General features: G+C 44.3%; 1 protein-coding gene across 1 annotated transcript; it reads left to right on the top strand.

Moving 5' to 3' along the window:
* On the top strand, positions 1–2,159 carry LOC119661650 (protein PTCD3 homolog, mitochondrial). Its single transcript, XM_038071082.1, has 2 exons — positions 1–401; positions 465–2,159. Exons 1-2 carry the CDS (start codon positions 87–89, stop codon positions 2,097–2,099), a joined length of 1,950 nt encoding a protein of 649 aa, XP_037927010.1. The 5' UTR covers positions 1–86; the 3' UTR covers positions 2,100–2,159.
* Positions 2,160–22,275: the final 20,116 nt, after the last annotated feature.

The following is a 22,275-nucleotide window of genomic DNA, read 5'->3' as shown; positions in this document are numbered from 1 at the left end:
CTCACACTCTCCGTCAAAACAAATCTTGGGAACAGAGTGTGACAGTTGGGGTTAAGTTCGCCTGGGATCTTTTATTTTGAGTGAAAATGTTAGTTTCCCGGATCTTTCCTTTAAGGACGATACGTGCACAATATTCAGTTGCACTTGTTCGAAATAATTCAACTCAAACCGATCCAGAACACATTTCCATTCCAAAGAGGATTCATCGAAGCCCCACTGACATCCTGAACGCCCTTTCGAAGACCGTGGGCCAGGACCCTACTGCCGCGCATTATAAATACCATGACGACCCCTATTTGATCCCGCAGTCAAATCTGCAGAAGCGAATTTACGCTATGGCACAGGAATCTGGACGGAAGGCCGCGCGCTGGCTGCGACAGGAGCACCGGGAACTTTTCCAAGTAAGTTTGCCTCTGTTCCTACTTCACATAGCGTAGATAGTAATCAAACGATTCCCTTTGTAGCACTCGGAAGCTGATCCTCCCATCAAAGCCTTTTATCCAAAAATGGTGTTCACCGAGGAATCGGAAGTGGACGAAAAGTGCTTGGAAGGACTCATCTACGATTCAGAAGTGACGGACGCAACTTTCGTGTACACTTTGATGCAGACAAAAGGCATGCCCGTCTCTGATAGCTTAAAGCAGTCACTCCTCGAGTTGCTCTGCTTCTTCAACCACACGGAGCCCCTTTCGCCCGAATTGATAGAAGAGCGCTGGTTTCAGCAGAGCCTGCAAGGCAAGGAGCGCCAGCGCAAGACCTGGAAAGATGGGGAGCTGGCCGAGCTATTATTCACTGAACTTGAGCCTAAAACCTCGCGAACATATGCAGCCATTATTCGCGGGATGTGCAAATACTTCCAAGTAGAGCGAGCCTACGCTCTGTTCCAAGAAGCATATGAGAAGCAAATCGAACTCGACGTCGAGACATATAACTCGATCATCTCAATCACGAATTTCCTGAAAGAAGCCGCTGAGCCCCGCTGGGAACTATGCCAGGACCTTCTGAACAAAATGAACGCACAAGGGCTTTGTCCTAATCTGGGAACGATGAATGCTTTATTGAGCTCGATCTCGAGTATTGGAAATTTCCGGCTGGCGCGGGGTGTATGTCTACAGGTTCTCGGTGAGTTCAAAGAGCTAGGAGTGGAACCTTCATTAGCCTCCTGGTATTATGTGTTAACTACATTCTGCCGCGAGCGGGGTCCAGTTTCTCATGTCCTAGTCGACATCCTCAACGAAATTGAAGGCAAAGAGTTCACAATTCGTGACCCTAAAGACACATACTTTTTTGTCACGGCTATGGACGTATCACGCAATCACCTTCACGATAAACACACAGCAAAGCGGATCGATAAGTTGCTACACCACGGAAAGAACTACGATCTAATCGGGGACTCGTACAAGGAATCGATCTATTACCGTCATTTGTTCGCCTTGCTATGCCATACTGAACCGCTCGAAGAATTCATGAAGACCTACGACTTGCTGGTGCCGAACGTTTACACCCCTGAACCAGGAATCATGGAAGAGGTCGTGCGAGCGGTTGAGACTAACGGCGCATTGGAGTATATCCCCAGACTGTGGTCTGATATGATTATCTTCGACCATACGAGCCGCGAAAGTCTTGTCAATCTAGTCTTGAAAATCATCACGGAAAACAGACCGAGCGCTGACATCCCAACACATCAGGACTTGGAGGAACGCTTCAACACGATAGCTTGGGATGTTTACACAAAGATCGACGAACAGTCTGGGGCACGCACGCAGCGAATGAGCTTTACCGGACAAATGTTGGGAAACATTCTTTCCGTGCTGAGTAGAGGAAAGGAGTTTGAGAAGGCGAAGACGGTTTTCAAAAAATTGGACAAGAGCCAACACCAAATAGCTGGAACGCCCTCGTATACGTCAATGGTGGAATATGTCGACCTTTGCGTGGCGGAAAAGTCGCCGACCGAAGCGTTAGACTGTTTAGAGTATTGCATTGAAAACGGACTGGACAACGTGGCGTTGGCGCGAAAGATCAAAGAAGGATTCACATTAAGCGAGATGCATATAGCCAAACTAAAAAATTTAGTTGGGGACGATATATTGAAAGAATAGGCGACTCGGGTGGTTAGAGTATTGTAATTTAGTGTTAAATAAAGTTTGTTATTTGATAAATCCCCGTGTGATTATTTTTTGTAGTAACATTTTGTTACTTATTTCGTCGAAAATATGAAAAAATCTGAACATAGCGTGCGTGCTTCGCTAACGTTCGGAAATCTAGAGTTAGCAGTCACTCATTTCACATTTTCCGAATAGCAGAAAAGTACAAATAGGTATCTCATTGGAAAAAGAGGAACTTGCAAGAGCCCTTCGGATTGATTTTTGCGTTCTACAAGAAACTCGCTGGTTTGGAGCCAAAACCTACGACATAGAAAGCGAATGCGGCAAAAACTTATAAATTTCTCTATTTTGGTTGCCCATGCACTCAATATGGTATTGGCATTGCCACCTCTGAGGGTTACGTTGATGATATTAATGTCGAGCGCTTTGATGACCGCTGAAAAAGCGCATCATTTTATCAACTGATCGAATCGTGCACTCTTCAACGGATACGCACCACAAACAGGTCAGCCTGGTGCCGAGAAAGATGCCTTCTGGAAACTATATTCGTCCATTGTCATTCAAGTAGCAATAAAAACCAAACTTTTCAGAATAAATGAATGGTAGGTAGGTAGGTATCAGTGGCTGCTCCGAGGAGTCCAATTTGCGCTGTGGTGCACCGTTTTGATGCCGTTTGTGGGAGCAGGGAGGCAAAGTCTAGGCGTCTCGAATCTTTACATCCAGCCGGTAGCATTCACGAACGAAAGCAGCTCTCCCACCCTGCAGTTAGAACTCTCTATGAGGTCCCCAAAGAATGGTTTACTCAGTGTCCGTAGCCTGACTCTAGCTAGATTGTAGGGTATGCTGAGCCTGGCGGCATGGTTCCCTATGGGCCAGTGCCCCGTGCAGACCGCCCTAATATTGAATGCATTTGCACGCGTCTGACACAGGAGCTCTCGTGAGCGGGCTATGTAATAAGCTGGCCAAATTCGTCATCTAAAGCCCGCGGCTGCTAGGTAGTGCGAGTATACTCGGTCCTTGACAGCCGCCAGCGAAACAACAACTGTATTCACCGAAGGGCTGCTAAGAGCAGAGCCTGGCCTGCCAATCCGTCAGCCTGCTCATTCGCCCATATGTTCCTATGCATGGGAACCCAGAGGAGGGTGACCTTGAGCGTGCCGCCCAGACAGTTCAACGCGTCTCTGCACTGCCCCATCATCCTGGAAGATGTCGTCGATGAGTACAAGGCCTTGATGGCCGTTTCGCTGCCGGTCAGGATGGCTATGTTACGCTTGGGGCTTGAATCGCGCTCCAGACATCGACAGACTTCTATTATCGCCAGTACTTCCACTTGAAATACACTGGCGAAACCGGGGAGACCCCCGTAATAGCGGTAAAGAATATTGAGTCATAACTTTGCAACATGCCTTTCGTTTTCCACTTTGCCCTAATTGAAAAGTCCACAGCAAAGCTTCCCGTGAAGTTCAGCTTGCGAGTGGTATAGTCCGTGGGGAATGCCCAGATTTCCCGAGGTACTTGGTCTAGGATGTTGCTGTGGTCGTAGGACTTCGTTGCCCAACATCCGGACTCACGTAGTCAGACGGCACTGCACGCTGAAGCGTATTTAATGTGGACGTGTAGGGGGAGGAGATGCAGAAGTACATTGAGAGCATCTGCCGGGCAGGACTGCAGATGACCAGTAGCGTCTGCACACGCGGTTCTTTGAATCCTATTAAGCTTCATCCTATTGTATTTTTTGCTCAAAGCCTGCCACCATACAATAGAGCCGTACGCTAGGATCGGACGCACTACAGCGGTGTACATCTAGAGAACCATCCTCGGCCGGAGACCCCATTTCTTTGCAAAGGTTCTCTTGCAGGCATAGAAGGCTATACAGGTGTTCTTAACCCTCAGTTCCATGTTCAATCTTCAATCTCCAATTTAGCTTTGGGTCCATGATTACACCTAGATACTTTACATTAGAGAAAAAAACAATCTTTGTTCATTCGGCCGTGGTAGGTGGAATTCAGATATCCTTGGCTTGGTGGTGAATAGCATCAGTTCCGCTTTAGTTGGATTTATACCGAGTCCGCATTTTGCGGCCCACAGATACATCTATCGCAACGCTCCTTCCATGATGTCGTTCATAATAGACGGAAACATCCCTGACACTAATATCACCAAGTCGTCGGCATATTTCACCCCGCTGGTGTCCAATGTTCGTAAAATTTCATCCATTACCATTAACCAGAGCACCGGAGAGATGACGCTACCCTGGGGCGTGTCTCTGTTCACAGCTCTGGTCAAGTGGTTGCCTCCCAGATCCGGTTGGATTATCCTGGTACTTAGCATGAATATAATCCAATGCGTTAGATACCCCTCCAATCCAATACTGGTCAAGGCTTCCTTGATGGCGTTGGTACTAACGTTGTTAAAAGCTCCCTTTATATCCAAGAAGGCAGCTAGAGTATATTGGCACTGCAGCGAACGCTCAACCGTGCCAATTACCTCGTGGAGGGCGGTTTCTGAGGATTTTCCTTTGAGGTAGACATGTTGGGACTTATATAAAGGCGTTCTCTCCATAATCGTCCTTAAGTGGATGTCCAGGACGCGCTCTAGGGTCTGCAGCACGAAAGAGGTCAGGCAGATTGGTCGAAAGTCCTTCGCGAACTCATGACCGTGCCTGCTTTGCCGCTTTTGAAATGAAAACCACTTGTGCGCGTCTCCAGGAGTGTGGTACGTATCGTAAAGAGATATAGCTCCGGTTAATCTCAGCAAGCCACGGCACAACCCTTTTCTGCTGCTTCTGTAACATGACTGGCATTATGTCATCTGGGCCTGGAGAAGCTGTTTATAGCCTAGTCGATCTTATCTTCGGTGATCAAAGGGTAGCATAGGTCCCAGGGCGAAACGTGGATTGGTACCCACGATGGAGCATAAAACCTGGGGAACGCCAACAGCTCTGCTACCAAAGCCTATCTCCACCTCTACGTGGCGACCGCTGGGAGCTCTTTCTTAACGAAAAGCTGCAGACGGAGAAGGATGAAGGCGAGTCTCCCGAGCCTAAAACGGGACAAATTCTACCAATTGGTCCTTCAGGCAACGACAAAGGAATAACGATTTGCACATTTGGTTATGGAACGTGCCCTCCCTGTACAGAGATGAAGCTGCGAAGCAGCTAGCCGATGCCCTGTTCCAATATAGGGCTGATGTAATAGCGTTGCAAGAAATGCGATGGACAGGGACCGGTTTCCTAGAGAAGAGCCGCTACACCATATAGTATAACGGCCATCCAGTAAACTATGTGCTCGGAGTCGGTTTCTCAGTCAGCCAAAAAATGAAAGCTGCTGTTATCGGCTTTGAAAATATAAGCGGCTTTGAAAATATAAATGAAAGCGGGTATACTCTGCGTTTGCGAGGCAAGCAGTATTGCACAAAATGATTGTTGGAAGTACCTGGTTCGCGCTGAAAGCGGTTCACAAACATACGTGGGCCTCTCCAGACGGAACCACTTTCAACCAAATTGACCATGTGCTGATTGATCGCCGCGACCTCTCAGCCTTGATGAATCTCAGAACATATAGGGGGCCAATTTAGATTCGGACCACTATCTCGTTGGCATTGTGCTCTGAGCTCGAATTACGACACCACCCAGCCCTGCGCAATACCTATAAGAGGGAAATGGATGCAGCAATAACCGCAGTCAACAGAGATCCTGGAGATGAAGCATCAACAAATGATCTTCACAATCATCTGAAGAACGTTATCATTGATACGGCCACAAAGATACTTGGCCCAAGTCGCAAAAAAAGTCGGAACGGCTGGTTTGACGATGAATGTAAGTTAGCAACGGAACGGAAGAATGCTGCAACCCAAGTAATGTTGCCTTCTCAAAGGACGGGGGCATGCGCAGAGACTTGTCACGAACTCCGGCGAGCGCAGAAGCGATTTCACAGACGGAAAAAGGAAACCTGGGAGAATCAACAGGTCTGTGAACTCAAAAAGTACAGAAAGCAACCGCACCAGGCGCGCAAGTTTTACCAACAAGTCAGCAGGATAAAACCTTACACACTTCGATGTTCATCCTGCCGAGACAAAGAGGGAAATCTGATTTCCGACAGAATGGGTTGAGTATTTTAATGAACTACTCAACAATCAGAACGTCGGCGAGTTGAAGACCCCGCCAACTGAAGACGACGGACAGATACTGCCACCACCAAGTATAGAAGAAACAGTACGTGCAATTCATCGGCTAAAAAAACATAAGTCGCCAGGAGCCGATGGAATTACAGCCGAATTGGTTAAATATGGAGGCGACCAATTACACCAAGTGGTTCATCAACTTGTGCTCAAAGTGAAGGACAGCGAATCAATGCTTGACTACTGGCAAAGAAGCATTAACTGTTTCAGAGGCTTCACTCCAGGCAAATCAGCAACATATCAGAATTTCTCTCTGCGGCAAGCGATGGAAAAACTGTTGGAATATGGACACCAGTTGCACCATCTATTCATGGACTTTAAAGCCGCCTATGATAGCATAGCCAGTGCAAAACTGTACACGGTCATGAGAGAATTCGGTAGCCCGACGAAGTTGATAAGACTGACTAGGCTGACCCTGACCAATGTGTGAGGCCAGATAAAAGGAGCAGGATCACTCTTAAGACCATTCGACGTTAACAACGGTCTACAACAAGGGGATCTCCTATCATGCGTCCTCTTTAACCTGGCCCTGGAAAAAGAGATCCGTGATACTGAGGTAAATGCAAGAGGTACGATCTTTTTTAAGTTCACCCAACTACTGGCCTATGCTGACGATATCGACATCATGGGAAGAATAACCCCAGATGTACAAACTGGCTTCATCCAGACCGAGGAGGCGGCGATTGGCGCGAGATCTTGGGCTGCACATCAATGAAGGCAAGACAAAGTGTATGGTGGCAACGTCAGCACCGAAAACCAACCAACCAACGACATCAAACCGCACTGGTTAAACGGGAAGAATAAATACAGGAGAATACAACTTTGAGACCGTTGATAATTTCTCCTATCTCCGAAGAATTTTTGGCCCCTTACATGAGGGATGGTTCCGTAGCCTACATAGCGACTAAATCTATGAGTGACACCATGACTGTCAGGTTGCGGATAAAATCCGGCTCAATAGGTTACGGTGGGTGGGTTACTTAATCGGTATGGATGGGGATGATCCAGCCCGGAAAGTCCATAAGGGCAATATCTATGGTAGAAAAAGAAGGCGATGCAGACCCTGCGTAAGATGGAGCGATGGCGCAGATCAGGACGCCAGACAGCTTTTAGGGGTATCGAATTGGTGGACCTCGGTGCAAAACCGGGATGTCTAGAGTTCCTTATTAAGGCAGTTCTAGATCGGATACCGGTTGTTCCGCCTTTGATGATGATGATGATGAGTATTTACAATAACAGGGATTCAACCAACTTTTGGGTTTTACTTTTTTGGTCAAAATATAAGCAGAAATTCTAGGTTTCTACGGAATTGCAAGAAGACAAAGATGAACTGCATTTCATTCCGGGGCGTTTAATTTAGTTTCGTGCACCTGACATGGTTTGTGAAGTCCCCAGAATGCAACTATTAATACTCGAAATACACGGGAAAACATTTTAATTCGTAACAAAAAGGAATCAAAAGTTCATCCTAAACACAAGCATCATTTCCAAGGAGAGAGTTTGGAATCGCATGAGTTACATAACCCGATAAGCGATCAATCAGAATAATTCGTCCAAACAATGTTATTCTTGTAAATATGGGCAACTTTCCACGTTCATATTCTCAACCTTTCAAAACGTGTTCCTGCAACAAGATTATATCAGTTCGAGTAATAGTTTCAGTGGGTTATTAAAACAACTTCCTGAAATTGTCCGGCACTTTCATAAAGAGTAGAAAGGCTGGACCCCTTGCGCTTTTATGCTCCAAATAGTCTTTAAAGCACCACAACACCCTTTTACCAAAGCGTGAACTGAAAGCATGTCCTTATCGCGTGATAAGTCACAACATTATCCGGACAGGCTACGCTTCTCCCACCCTGACCTACGTGTATGCTTAATTGGCTTCGGCAATCGAGGCTAACATGCCAGTCATCCCATTCCACCAGAGGCATCCAACATGCTCCAGTAAGCCATGTCGGGACAGGCGTGTTGAAATTATGAGGGAAGGGGCACAAGCACCTTCCCCGATATTGTCATCTTAATGATCCCCAATCATGGCCGGGGATAATTTTCATAAAGTGCCGATTTAATTGACTCCCAGCGTAATAGAAATTGCATTATCCCTTTAAAGTCTATCGCATAACTAAATTACTAACAAGGATTATCGCCGGGCTGAAATCACAGGTTGTACTTTTCAAGGCATTTAAGATAATTACGAGCTGTTATGTGTGCGTTGGGGACTCGTATGAGTGGCATGCATTGTGTGCTTTATTTCCACGGTTTCCGCTAAGGATATCGTGATTGTGGGAACGTGAATAGTTGGGATATGCAAATGGATAATGGAGGTGTGGCGATAAAATTTACATGCAAGCATGCATGTTCGAGTTGTTTCCGGGTAGAAAAGAGGAATGTGTTTCGCAATTATTTTATATAAGCGTTTGTGTTTGGGGTGCTAGCCTACCTTGCGTCCATTTTTTTGGAGTCGATCTATTCCTATTTAGAAATCTTAGAAAGTTTTTTTTATTCTTAGTTTGAATTCCGCTTTCCATTGGTCATCTTATTGAAAGGCCATGTTGGCTTGGTTATCTGTGACTGAGGGTAAAAATAAACGCACACAGGATATCGAACACTTCTGTTGTGTTAATGACAAGAACGGTACTTTGCTTACCAACCGTCGAGCCGCAACGGATAGATGGCGAGAATACTTCGAGCAGATTTCAACTGAAGAATTTGTTCATCCTCCACTTCCACAATCATTGCCGACATTTGGAGCAGTTTCACCAGTCAGCGCAACTGAAGTCGAGGAGGCAATAAAACAAATGAAATAGGGGAAAGCAACAGGACCTGACGACATCGCATCTGAGCTCTGGAAAGCGAAGAGCTGGGACCCAACACTGTGGCTCAGTGAATTCTTTAACCGGGTTATTCAGGAAGGAAGAACACCATCTGACTGGCAAGAAAGTACCACTGTTCCAATATGGAAAAAGAAAGGTAGCCCAGCAGAATGTTCAAATTACCGTCCGATCCGGTTACTTTCCCATACCATGAAGATTTTTGAACGCATTCTTGACAACCGTATTCGCGAAATCGTTGAAATAACCGTGAATCAAGCCGGATTTGTCAAGAACTGCGGAACTACTGACGCAATACACGCTGCGCGGTTACTCATGGAGAAACACCGTGAGAAGCATCGCCCTCTTTACATTGCCTTTCTGGATCTAGAGAAAGCATTTGACCGTGTACCACACGAACTCATCTGGTATGCTTTACGACAACACTTGGTGCCAGAAGAACTCGTGCGCTGGGTTCAATTGCTCTACCACGATCCGAAAAGTAAAGTTCGAAGTATGACGGGTGTATCAAAACCGCTTCGTGTCTCTGTTGGAGTTCATCAAGGAAGTGCCCTCTCAACACTCCTCTTTGTCCTTGTTATGGACACCGTCACACGGGATATCCAACGTCCAGCGCCCTACACACTGCTTTATGCAGATGATGTTTTCCTAGCATCTGATAGCAAAAATGATCTCGAGCAACTTGTTCAAAAATGGAATGATCGCCTCATGCAACACGGTCTCAGATTGAATTTAAACAAAACTGAATTTTTGACGACCGATCCCCATGAAACAGGCACAATCACTGTCAGCGGCAGTGATCTGCCAAGAACTGAGCGATTTAAATACCTCGGGTCAACGCTATCAGCCAATGGAGAACTGCGTTATGAAATTGCTTCACGCATTAACGCAACCTGGATGAAGTGGCGTTCCACAACTGGTGTCCTTTGTGATCGACGTATCAACAAACGTCTCAAATCTAAAATTTACCGCAATGTCGTCCGTCCAGTCGCTCTCTATGGTTCTGAGTGTTGGCCGACCATAAAAGACAATGAACGCGTCTCGCGGTAATGGAGACGAAGATGCTACGTTGGACTAGTGGCGTCACACGTTTAGATCACATCCGAAATGAGGATATCCGCGATCGTTATGGGGTTGCACCGATCGTGGAAAAGTTGCGTGAGAGGCGTCTTCGATGGTATGGGCACGCAATTCGTGCAAACGAGAATTCACTTGCAAAGATTGGTCTGAACATCGAAGTCGATGGTAAACGACCAAAAGGCAGACCTAAGCAACGGTGGCTTGATACGCTGGATGGGGATTTGAAAGCCTCGAGATTGCACCCAGATCAGGCATTCGATAGAGCCAAATGGCGAAGCCGTTCACGACGAGCCGACCCCGCTTGTGAACGGGACAAAGGCTGAAGAAAAAGAAGAAGACTTGAAATATTGGCTACCAAAGCCCTTCAAAATGGAAAATTGACCCCATTTGTTGTCTTTAAAAAAGTTCTGATGTATTCGTGGTAATTTAATTGAGACTGAGATACAGGGCTGCTGGAAGCGTTATCTTCAAATTGAGTATTAAGTAGACCTCGTAGTTTAAAATATCTACGCCGCACCAGGCCCACATCCACATCTTGCGTAAAATGGTGTCGGAAGATTTCATTCTCAATAATATTTAACAGGGTACTAGCGTTACACGAAGAGATTTTAGTATGTGTGATCTGCTTATTATCTGGGGTCAACGCTATCAGACAATAGAGAACCGCGCTAGGAACTTGGTCCATGCATTATGACAACCTGGTTGAAGTGGCGCTCCACAACTGGTGTTCTTTGTGATCAACGTATTACTGAACGTTTTGAATCTTAAATTTACCGCAATGTGTCGTCCGCCCTGTCGCCCTCTATGGTTCTGAAGGTTGGCCGACTATAAAAGATAATGAACCATGCCTAGCGGTAATGGAGATGAAAATGATGCGTTCGACTAGTGGCGTGCACCATTGCGATCGATATGGGGTTGCATCGATTGCAAAAATTGCGAGAGAGGCGTCTTCGATGGTCACGTAATTCCCGCTAACGAAAATTCACTTGCCAAAATTGGTCTCAACATCGAAGTGGATGGTAAATGACCAAAAGGTCGTCCGAAGCAGACGTGGCTTGTTACGCTGGACGGGGATTTGAAAACCTCACGATTGCATCCCGATCAGGCTTTAACGGGACAAAATGGAGCAGACGATCACGACGAGTCGGCCGGAAGAGATGCCCCAATAAACGGAAACTCAGCGGAAAAAACTTTTTTGTTCTAACAGCAGGGATTTTCGTATCAATCAGGATAGTTTCATTATATTTTAGGGCTGGAAAGGAAATACTAGAGATAGAATCCACGGTAAACCTAATGACGAACTATTATAAAACAAACTTGGGATATAGTGCGTTCATTCTTTTGGTATCGAACATTGTTCTATCAAAATTTTTCTCAAGTATTGGATAAAGCAGGAATTCTGCTTCAGAGTGAAAAGTTTATTTATATGTGCAAACGAAATCCTTGGGAGAAGTCTTATACATTTCGCTACTGGACACCAAAGACTTTCTTCGGAAGATCTTCAAGCATCTTGACAAAGGCAGGAAATTTTGTAAATTGATTAACCTGTGACCCCTCCAAAGGGAATTCCTTGCAGACCGAAGCGTAATGGATCAATTGAAAGGGTGAATAGTCGGCCAAAGGCTGATAATACTGCAATGTGGTGTACAAGGTCTACATTTTACAGCTTAACTATATTAAATGTTGGAACCCACGCATTGAAGTAAAACTGACAGCTCTGTCACCAAATGCTCCCTTCATATTGTCATACTGATCTGGCGGTCGAATGATAGGCTAATAATTCATTTTCACCAAGTATCATTGTTAAGAAAGCTTTGAATCCAACGGATCCGAATGAAATTTCAGGATACAAGATCATTTATAACAAAACCTTATCTGAAGGTATTTTTCTGGATAAGCGGAAGAAAGCCCAAAATATTCCCTTATACAAACAAGTCGGGAAACCAGAAGCTAAAAACTGAAAGTATGAGAGGTTTTGTATATTGCAGTATATTTCGGTGGGCATTTGTCCCATTTGTACCTAGCTTGTAAGGCTTATGTATTTAGTGTGTCAGACCATTCACTTTAGTATGATATTCGAAGTCTCGGAATGTAACAAATTTGCACAAAAATGACAACTTTCTCTTATTATTATTCTGTTAGTAATGCTGCGATTTCCACCAAACGTACTCTGCAGTATAGCCTATATTATTGCACTTTATGACTCCAGGATAAATTTAAGTAACGTTCCCAGTCAATGTCTAAAAAATATACTTGTAATAAATATGTAATATACTATTATTATACTACCTTCGTTTCAACTGGTATCGGTATCAAGAGTATTGCGACGACTAGATACCATGTGCTTGGACCACCATATTAGGTAGGGTAGTTTCTGAGAAGCGGACCTTGAAGTAACTGACTCCCTTCGGACCCCCACACTCCTCCTCTTTGCAACCAATATCAAAACAAATATCGCCTTTGGAGATCTTTCATTTGATACCCCATATGATTATACTCGATGAAAAAAATGTACACCCCCCTTTTGCATGTATCTCCTTAAAATCAACGTGGAACTATGTTATGTACTTTACCTTTCTACCAAATTTCGGATCAATAGGAGTAACCGTTTCCGAAATAATAATAGCTGTGACGGAGAGACCATCAACAAATTGGGAGTGATGATAGATGGGAAGCTCCGCTATGAGCAACAAGTGCAGTATGCTTATGAGAAAACATCCACCACAAGTTTGGCCCTGGCATGCTTCCAGGTCGCTTATAGTTAGGGTAGTGAGATCCTGCTCTATGCAGTTCCAGTTTGGGCAAAGGCCTTGCGGGTCACATTTAACGCTAACAAACTGAGTGCAGTCTACAAAAGAACAACCCTAAGGGTACGCTCTGCATTCAGGACTATCTCAGATGATATAACATTGATCATCTCGGGAATGATGCCCATTGACATCTTGGCAGATGATATGACGAACATAGAAAGGCGAAAGGCAGAGGAGAAAAGAAAATCGCGGTTACGTACGCCGCGTAGAGATGAAAGGCGACCAAGCTAAAGTGAGCTGACTCCGTCCCGTGATGCTTGGGGGAATCGGGGGTGGTTTTAGTGAATAAGAATCCCACACGCTAGCGTGTCCAGGCCAGTGACTTTTAAAGATTTCGCCCTTAAAAAAAAATATATATATATATATAAACAGACAGACAGATAGACTTGTGCGGAATTGCTAGATCTCCTATCAGGCGCGTCACTTTGTGCAGTCAACTCAGGTGACATCTAACGGTATTCTTGCGGATGAGCAGAGAAAAAGGAAGGTTCGGAGAAAGGAAGAGGAACATCCAGGAAATCAGTAGGTTCCCAAAAAAAAAAACAAAAAACGGATCGCCCACTATAAGGAAGGGGCCCAAAACTTCGGTAGGCGAGAGTGTAGGGTCGATCAAGACCTGCTTTCGCAGACCACGCACGAATCGAAAGTACAAGTGGCTATAGTATGCGGACCCTACTGAAATCCTAACAATAATAAATGGATAGCCGATCCTATAGGTGATTCAGTCCACAAGTGCGTCGTATGGGCAAAAATAGGCAGCATATACGTCTATAGCCGCTATGCTCCTCCAAGGGTTATGTTGGCCGAAATCGAGGATATGCTAGACAGATAGGTTTTGGATACAAAAGAACGGAGACCAAAAGTCATCGCCGGTGACTTCAATGCATAGGTCACAGAATGGGGAAGCTCATAGACGAATGCAAGAGGGTGTTGTCTCTTAGATGCTTTCGCGCAGTTAGACATCGTATTGACTAATGATTGCCAGGTTAATATTTGCCGAAAAGGGGGGGGGGGTCCGGTTCGATTGTGGATCTGACTTTTGTTAGTTCTTGACTAGCTTGCGATACGGGGAACGTCAGTGAGCACTACACCTACAGTGATCAACAAGCGGTTGCAAATTCACCCGTCCAAGAATGAGGACAACGTTGGTCTGCGAAAGTAATTAACGAGCAAACATTCATAGATGTATGGTTGGACCAGGATCTACTTCAGGAATAACCTCAGAGAGAGCCCTCTATATTACGCAGCGTATCGCGACGGCATGCAACTCGTCGATGCTAAGACGTTATGCTTTCTTCAGTAGAAGGCCCAATTGCTGGTGGAATAGTGAATTGTTTGATTTTCGGTCAGCGTGTCATTGGGCCAGATGAGCGGCCCAGAGAGCAATGGGGTTATATGAACCTGGAGGTGAAGCAACGTATTTATAATGAAGCTCTTAGATTCCTGAAGGTAGCTAAAAGGGACTGCTTCAAACAACTTTGCGCAGAGGCAGGTAAAGACCCATGAGGAAGCGCCTAACAGAGTTGTAATGGGGAGATTCAAAGATTAGGTTGCTCCGCAAATTACATGTTCCGATCTCCTAATGAAAATTATTCAGGATTTGTTTCCTCAGGGGAGTTCGAGCGGTTACAGTCTGTGAACAGTGACGACAATTCGGCTTTCGTATCCGCCAGATCAACCGTCACTGCCGTCAGTCGGAAAGATTACTCTTGACGTGCACAATGCGTTCAAATCGGCCAGTTGGAACCTTATAACGAGGTAATTGGCGACGATTGGTGTACCCAGTAACTTAACTGCGCTAGTCGACAGCTAGATGGCCCTGGTACGACTGAGGCAATGGAACCAAAGAATACATTGCCACCGTGGGTGTTCCACAGGGCTCTGTTCTGGGATCGCTATTGTGGAGCATTATGCACAATGATGTCTCAATATTCCAGTTTCTAGCGAGGTCACAATAGTGGGTTACGCCGATGACATAGCGCTGGTTGTTGTTGCAAAACATCTGGCGGATGTGGAATTGTATCCATTCGAATCAATCACTGCTGTAATGCATGTAATGCATGCAATGCTCAAAAGATAAGCGTGGTTTATAGAAAGACCGTCTCAGACGAAGCTACCTACGCGGTAGGTGGAATGATGCTGATGGACATTTTAGCGGATGAATAACGCGCATCTATGGTAGAGCCGATTTTTTCTCGACTGTGACCAATTTGTTCGAGTTTTCCAAACTACAATTTTTGGTTTTAAACGTAAATATATATTTCAGGAGTGACTTACCCCCTACTTCAGTACAAAGCTGCTACTAGTTCTGTACTCAAGAAAGGGGTAAATCGGTATATATATATTTACGTTTAAAACTAAAAATTGTTGTTTGGAGATATCTACCTCTTGTCTATTAATTTTTGGCTGGACTAAAAGTAGCAGACGAAAATCTAATCTATTGATAGAGTTCACCAGTTTCATTGCGAAATTTCCATATAGACTATATATATATTTCGTAAGCTTTCGACTCTTTTGACCACTTCTTGCTTTTGAATAAACTCTGATCGGATCGATTTCTAGCAACTACTCTTAGTTGAGATAGTAAAGTAAATCGTATCCCTTTCAATGATTCATCTGCTCTTTATCGATTTCAAGAAGGCTTCTATCAGTGTGAACAGGGAGTATATCTGGAATACTCTATGCAGGAGGGGCATTCCGGAGAACCTGATAGCTATTATCAGAGTGACATATGATGGCTCAAAATATCTCGTGTTGCCTTTTTCCTAAAATTTCTGAGAAATTTAAAGTTCAAAGCGGAGTCAGGTAAGGCTGCCTTCGCCAGAGGATGTGGAGGACTGCAAACACCTAGATTTGATGATATCTGTTTGATCGCTCACCTATGTCCGTGGTGTCATCGGTGTATCCTGAGCTGAGAAAATCTCGAGCCATGACCTAAGGCGGCGAACGGGAAAGTAACTTGTCGATGTGTTAATTAGATGGCGGAAGTGGCAGTGGATACTTACACTTTAAGAAAGTGTGAAAAATGGATTACTGGCTATGCCATGCAATGAAACCCACTTTTCTAGAGTACCTGACGCGTAGGCCGTCCGAGAATCACATCGCACAGAACAAGAAATAAGCAGAGTAGGGTTCTCAGGAAATCCTGGGGGAATTAAATCGCGTTTTGCCGAACCGGAAACCATGACGCGTAGGTGTAGTGGACGCGTTATACTTTGTTTAGGAGATATTGACCACCATATTTAATATTCTTGAATTGTGGTTGCCACGCTATTGAATCTGTCCCCATACATGCAAAACACAACATTAAAGGTCTCGGTTAGTACTTTTCGAAGCCGGTTTTAGTTTAGACATTTGTTGGAAACGTGGGGAGTGCAGGGGTTGAAAATGATCATTTCTTTAACGGACCCAGACCTCAGAAACTACTCAACCGAAAAATCTGAAAAAAATCAAGAGGCTGCCACTGTATGGTGCTTAGGCTCCGAAATACCCTCCATACCGATACCTGTTCAAATAAAGTTAATAATAGTACATTACTATAATTTTTAGTAATTGGTAGGAAAACTCGCCTTACGTTCATCCTAGAATCACGAAATTTTGCAGCAATGTAGGTTTCATCATAGAGCATGACCCTACCAAATTTTTATAACAGAAATACATAAAACCTTTCACACCTGAAGGGTCTAGCTTCCGGTTTCCCCTTAAATTCAACCTAAAAGGATGTAACTCTATACGCGTGAGCGTTCACAGGTCCCACCTTTCTACCAAATTTGGTGTGAATCGCTACAACCGTCTCCGCGAAAAATGCGTGTGACGGACAGGCAGACAGAACGACAGTAAACCGATTTTAACGCAAATGTATTCTATTTCTTTGGAAATAACAGCTCACTTGTCCATGCACTGCCGGCATGCCACTAAAAGGATCGCTTTTATTTCTCTTTTTGCATTCTGTTTTTTCGGGTTTGCTCCTTTGTGCTTCATTATCATCACACTTAATGCTGTGCAAGTGATGCATTGGCGCTATAATGCCGAAATGTCAGTTAAGGTAGTACCAATTTAAAAAAAAATTGAAAATAATCCGTTCTGCCGTGTACGCTACGTTTAAATTAAAAATTCCCGGTCTTTTTTGAGCAGAATTACCCGGGCCTAATATTATCCCTTATATTAATTGAAATTTTTATTCCCGGTACCTAAGAAAATTCCTGGCGTGGGGGGCATCCCCTATTCCTACCTCTTGCCATCAGGTCTGGATGTTGGAGTTAAATTTAGTGAATCCAGCGAGAAGTCAGAGGATAGTTTTCGGGGCCAGGTGAGAAAGGTGCTAGGTGAGCCACCTAGGTTAAAGCTTTACAGCAGGAGATAATAATCGAATGCAAGGGCGAGTTTAGATCACGAAAAGATATGCATGCTGCACTAAAAGAACAATTTAATCTTAATGAAATAAGTTAGAGTGCAGTAAAGGGAATGAGGAAGTCATATCGGGGTACACAGTGGTGGAATCCGCGGATAAGTTGATTACCACGTGAATGGTTAAAATAGGTTAAGTCGTGTACCGACTCAGGGACCATGTATCCCAAAAGAGATGGTTGAAATGTCTTGATTTTGGTTATTTTGCCACAGTTTGCACAAGTCAGTACCATAGATCAAAAAGGCGCAGGAACTGTGAGGAAGAGAGGTAGTAGACGAGTGGATTGTTGTAGTTCGTGGCCGGCCAGACATAGAGAGGTAGCTGAATCGTCAGCTCAAGAGCTGCACTTACAAAGCATTCTACGTGCCGGTAATCTACAATCTATACCCAAACTGCGGTAGCGCCACATGGGTGAACGATGCAGCTGGAAACGTCGCAATATTGGCATGTGGAAGACAAGCGATATAGGAAACAATGCCATCCAGTTTGTGAGGAGGAGAGATTCCTGGTGGCTCTGAAAGGAAGTCACGGCATAAAGGGAAAAGGTGAATTAGCTACATTGGCGTGTAATTGAAGCATTTGGCGCAACAACGCCTCAACAGTGTTTTCACCATAGTAGGAGATCGAATTATTGGTGAAATGTCGATCATTTTGTCTGTAAACGAAGAGACTTTTTAAAAGAGTAAGGGGTAAGCCGCAATATCAAGGTGTGGAGGGACCATGCCGACATCTTGGTAGTAGCGCTAGAATGGCCATATGGGGAAGCATAGAATTTGTATAGGCATTTGTGCCTTGATGCAGACACGAAACGTGGAATGCTACCTACAAGGTTGTAATATTTAAGAAGATGGCCAAAAATCAACCCAAGTGACATGCTTTATTCCAAATAATCGCAACTATTGTCTCAAAACAGAAGGGAAATTCAAGGTTCGACAGGATGATTCCTCGATTCCCGGGGTTACCGAGGAGGATATTGGAGGTAATAAGGTTCCGCAATTTAACAAGATCTTGAACAAAGCCTTTAAGTTGGCTGCTAAGATCAAGTCCACGTTGTTTTGAAGCACATTTAAATAGTGCTTGGTGGAAGAGGCAGAAATTGGTTCTGCTGTTAGAGCGTCAAATACCTGACATGCCTCTTCGTCCTATCTGCCTTCCAACGCTACGGGAAAGATGTTATAGAGATAGATATCAGTAATGCTTTGAATTCGGCCAACTGCTCGTTGGATTAAGATCACTTTGGCTAAACTGGGTGCCCCTAGTTACTTAATTTAGTTAATCGAAAGAATACATTATGACCGCATGTTTTCTCCATGGTTCTGCATGGGGACCCCTGCTGTGAAACATAATCTATAATGGAGTGCCTCATATCGGACCCCATAATCTCGTGTGGAGATGCGGAAGTTTGAAGAAATTGGAGCGCAAGATGCTGGTGATTTAATTGTGTAGGCAGAGCCCTCCACGCAAAATTAATACTTCCTGGTAGTCCCGCGGGGATATAGACGGAGAAGTGGGGATGGTTTTGATAAGCCAGAATGCCACAAACTATTGCAACCGCGGCAAGCAGTGCAAACCATTTATGGAGTTATTTTAGTTGCAACAACAACCGGTATCCGGTCTAGGCCTGCCTTAATAACTCCAGACATCCTGGTTTTGCGCCGAGGTCCACCAATTCGATATCCCTAAAAGTTGTCTGGCGTCCTAACCTACGTCATCGCTCCATCTTAGGCAGGATCTGCCCCGTCTGCTTTTGCTACCATAGATATTGCCCTTATAGGCTTTCCGGGCTGGATCATCCTCATCCATACCGATTAAGTGACTCGCCTACCGTAACCTATTGAGCTGGATTTTATCCACATCTTGACGGTCATGGTATCGCTCATAGATTTTGTCATTGTGTAGGCTACGGAATCGTCCATCCTCATGTAAGGGGCCAAAAATTCTTCAAAGGATTCTTCTCTCGAACGCGGTCAAGAGTTCGCAATTCTATATAATGAACTTGCGCAACAAGAATTTCTTTCCAATGATATGCCTTTTTGCGAGTGCATACCTAAACCGGTATCAACTGAGCGTTTTCGGAAAATTTTAAAAGTTTCGTGGACATTTAATTCTTTCCGATGAATTTAATTTAGTTAATTACCCTTCCCTGATGAGCCAAATAACCCAAAGAACCGCTCATCGCATAATCCTTTAACGTAAAATTTAAATGTTTTCCACAAGCCAATCTCATTAGTGTGTCCTGACATGAATTTAAATGTTTTCAGTAAAGTAGCATTCGAAAATCTGCTGGGGAAAAATAAAATTTTATTACAAAATCGAGTTTCATTTCCACTTCTGTTTTCATTTGCAATCCGTTTAGCTGTTTCTTTATGGCCGGAGAAGAAAATGGGATTTTATTCATTGTCTGAGACTTGGTACTCGCCTAGAATACAAAATAGTCCTGCAAAGTGAAATGAAGTAATTTGGCGAATTCAAATTCATTTTCATGGTCGAATTTTCCTATTATGGTGGAAATTCGATTGTAGCGGCGGAAATCGAAAATGATTTTTTAATATTCTGAGAATGGAAATAAATTGAGTGGAAATTGTCTATTTGTCTTGAAATATGACAGCTTTAGTTTGGCTCTATTATTTTGGGGGAAATTTCATTTTGGTGAAAATATTTAGGATAATATACAAAAGGAGGGGATCCACGTGGTTTCATGAAATTTTCCATATTCAAGGAAAACGATGTTATAAAACTGTGAAAAAGAATAACGTGCGTGTTCTACCGACATCAAAGTTAAATTCTTCAATGCCTGACTCATTACCTGCTATTTCCCAACCGAAGACCAAAAGAAGTCGGAAACCAGAAGCTCGGCGCTGCAGGCATGAAAGATTTTGTGTATTTCATATATAAGTATATAAATTGGTCCTATTTGTACTTAGCTTGTAATGTATATACATATATTTTGTTAGATTACTCACTTTAGATATTCTCCGCTATCTTGCTAGGCCCAATAGCTCCATATGTCTAGAGCATCGTCGGCCCATACCAAACAGGTTTTACTCCAGCAAATCAGCAACAGATCCCATTTCCTCTTTGTGGTAAACGATGGAAAAACTATTGGAATGTGGCCATCAATTGCATCATTTGTTCATCGACTTCAAGGCTGGCTATGATTGCATTTTTTTTTTGGGAGTAGGGTAGGTGAATATGTTTACGCACAGAGTGTTGGACAGTACGCTGTCGGACTACAAACTAAACATCTCCCTGTCATCAGGGAACAAGTCTGGAATCGTTCGACACATTCCTTTGGACTAGCCCCCCCGCTCTACCGACTTTGGGAGCCTTCATGTCAGGGAATCCCTTTCACCAACGGGAGGGGAGGGGAGGAAGGAAGTTGTTAGTTTAGGGAAATTCTTGCCATCCGGTCCTTCCGCCGGTCGAGTTCAATCTTCTTGGCGCCTTCCCAATCCTGAGCAGGTAAGACTGAAAACCTCCATGCCCGCTTGGGTAAGGAAGTAATCAATCTCACCGTGCGTTCGGTTCAGCCATGGGTCTAAATTGTCGATGAGCCGCGCAGTCCATCTGCCCCTCGGCTCATTTTGCCAAGAGAGTTGCCACTCGATAAGGGTGCGTTGACGTTCTTCACGGCCAACCACCCGTCATAAGTTATGTATATGATAGCATAGCCAGGGTAAAACTATAGACGGCCATGAGAGAATTCAGTATTTCGACCAAATTGATAAGACGGAGTAGGTTCTCCCTGCTCAATATGCAAGGCTAGATAAAAGTAGTAGGATCACTCTCGAAACCATTCACCAAAAACAACGGTCTAGAACAATGATCGGCGATGCTGATGTAAACAAGACAGATATCATCCTCTTTAAGTTCACCTAACTACTGACCTATGCTGACAATGTTGACATTGTGGGAAGAACAATCAGAGAGAAATTTCTCCTAGGGGTAAAAATCACAAACGATAATAGCGACAACTACGAAATCCGCTTACGGTTGTTGGCAACTAACAGAGTCTATTTCAGCTTACAAAAACTGTTCCGTTCGAAACATCCCCCCACAAGGCCAAAGCTCTTACTGCAGAAGACAATGATCTTGTCAGTCTTCATGTACTCCTTGGAGGTTTGGGTTCTTAATAAAAAGGCCGCATTTGACAGAAAAATCCTCCCAAGGTGCTCTCTCGAGGATGATAGATGATTTCGTAACCTATATAACGAAAGAATTTAAGAGGAATATCACGATCGTTGGTTGGTCCTTTACAGAAGGATGGACGATTCCGCGGCCTATATAATGAGGAAATGAGCAACGGCCTATATAATGAGGAAATTTATGGCGTCTGGTTGTGAACAAAATCCGGCTTGATAGGTTATGGTGGGCGGATCACTTAGTCGGTATGAGTGAATTTGTTCCAGCCCGGAAAGTCCATAAGGGCAATATTTGTGGTAGAAAAAGAACCCGTGCCAAACTTGGGAGTCTGAGATGGAGCGATCGCATAGATTAGGACGCTAGAGAGCTTTTAGAGATATCGAATTCGTGGATTTTGGTGCAAAACCGGGATGCGTGGAACTCTTCTAAGGCAGGTCCAGAGAGGATACAGCTTGCTGCGTAGTTGATGATGATAATGATGACAAACGTGTCTACCACACCACTGCCATCGCTGTTGTTTCTTGCCAATGTGCCAATGTGCAATTGCTATCTTTCATCTATGTGTGACCTACCTACTACCACTTCCGCTTTCTAGTCCAGTGAGTTTGAGTAGAGGGTGGCATAAGAAAGTTGTTGTCAACTGTTTCTGAAAAAATTGCGTGTGACAGACAGACAGACTACAAGGCATTTAGAGTTGAAGAAGGAGGTGTTCAAGCGAA

This window comes from Hermetia illucens, chromosome 1 (assembly GCF_905115235.1).
Source record: "Hermetia illucens chromosome 1, iHerIll2.2.curated.20191125, whole genome shotgun sequence".
Classification (NCBI taxonomy): Eukaryota; Metazoa; Arthropoda; class Insecta; order Diptera; family Stratiomyidae; genus Hermetia; species Hermetia illucens.
This window is presented reverse-complemented; position numbering and strand designations above follow the sequence as displayed.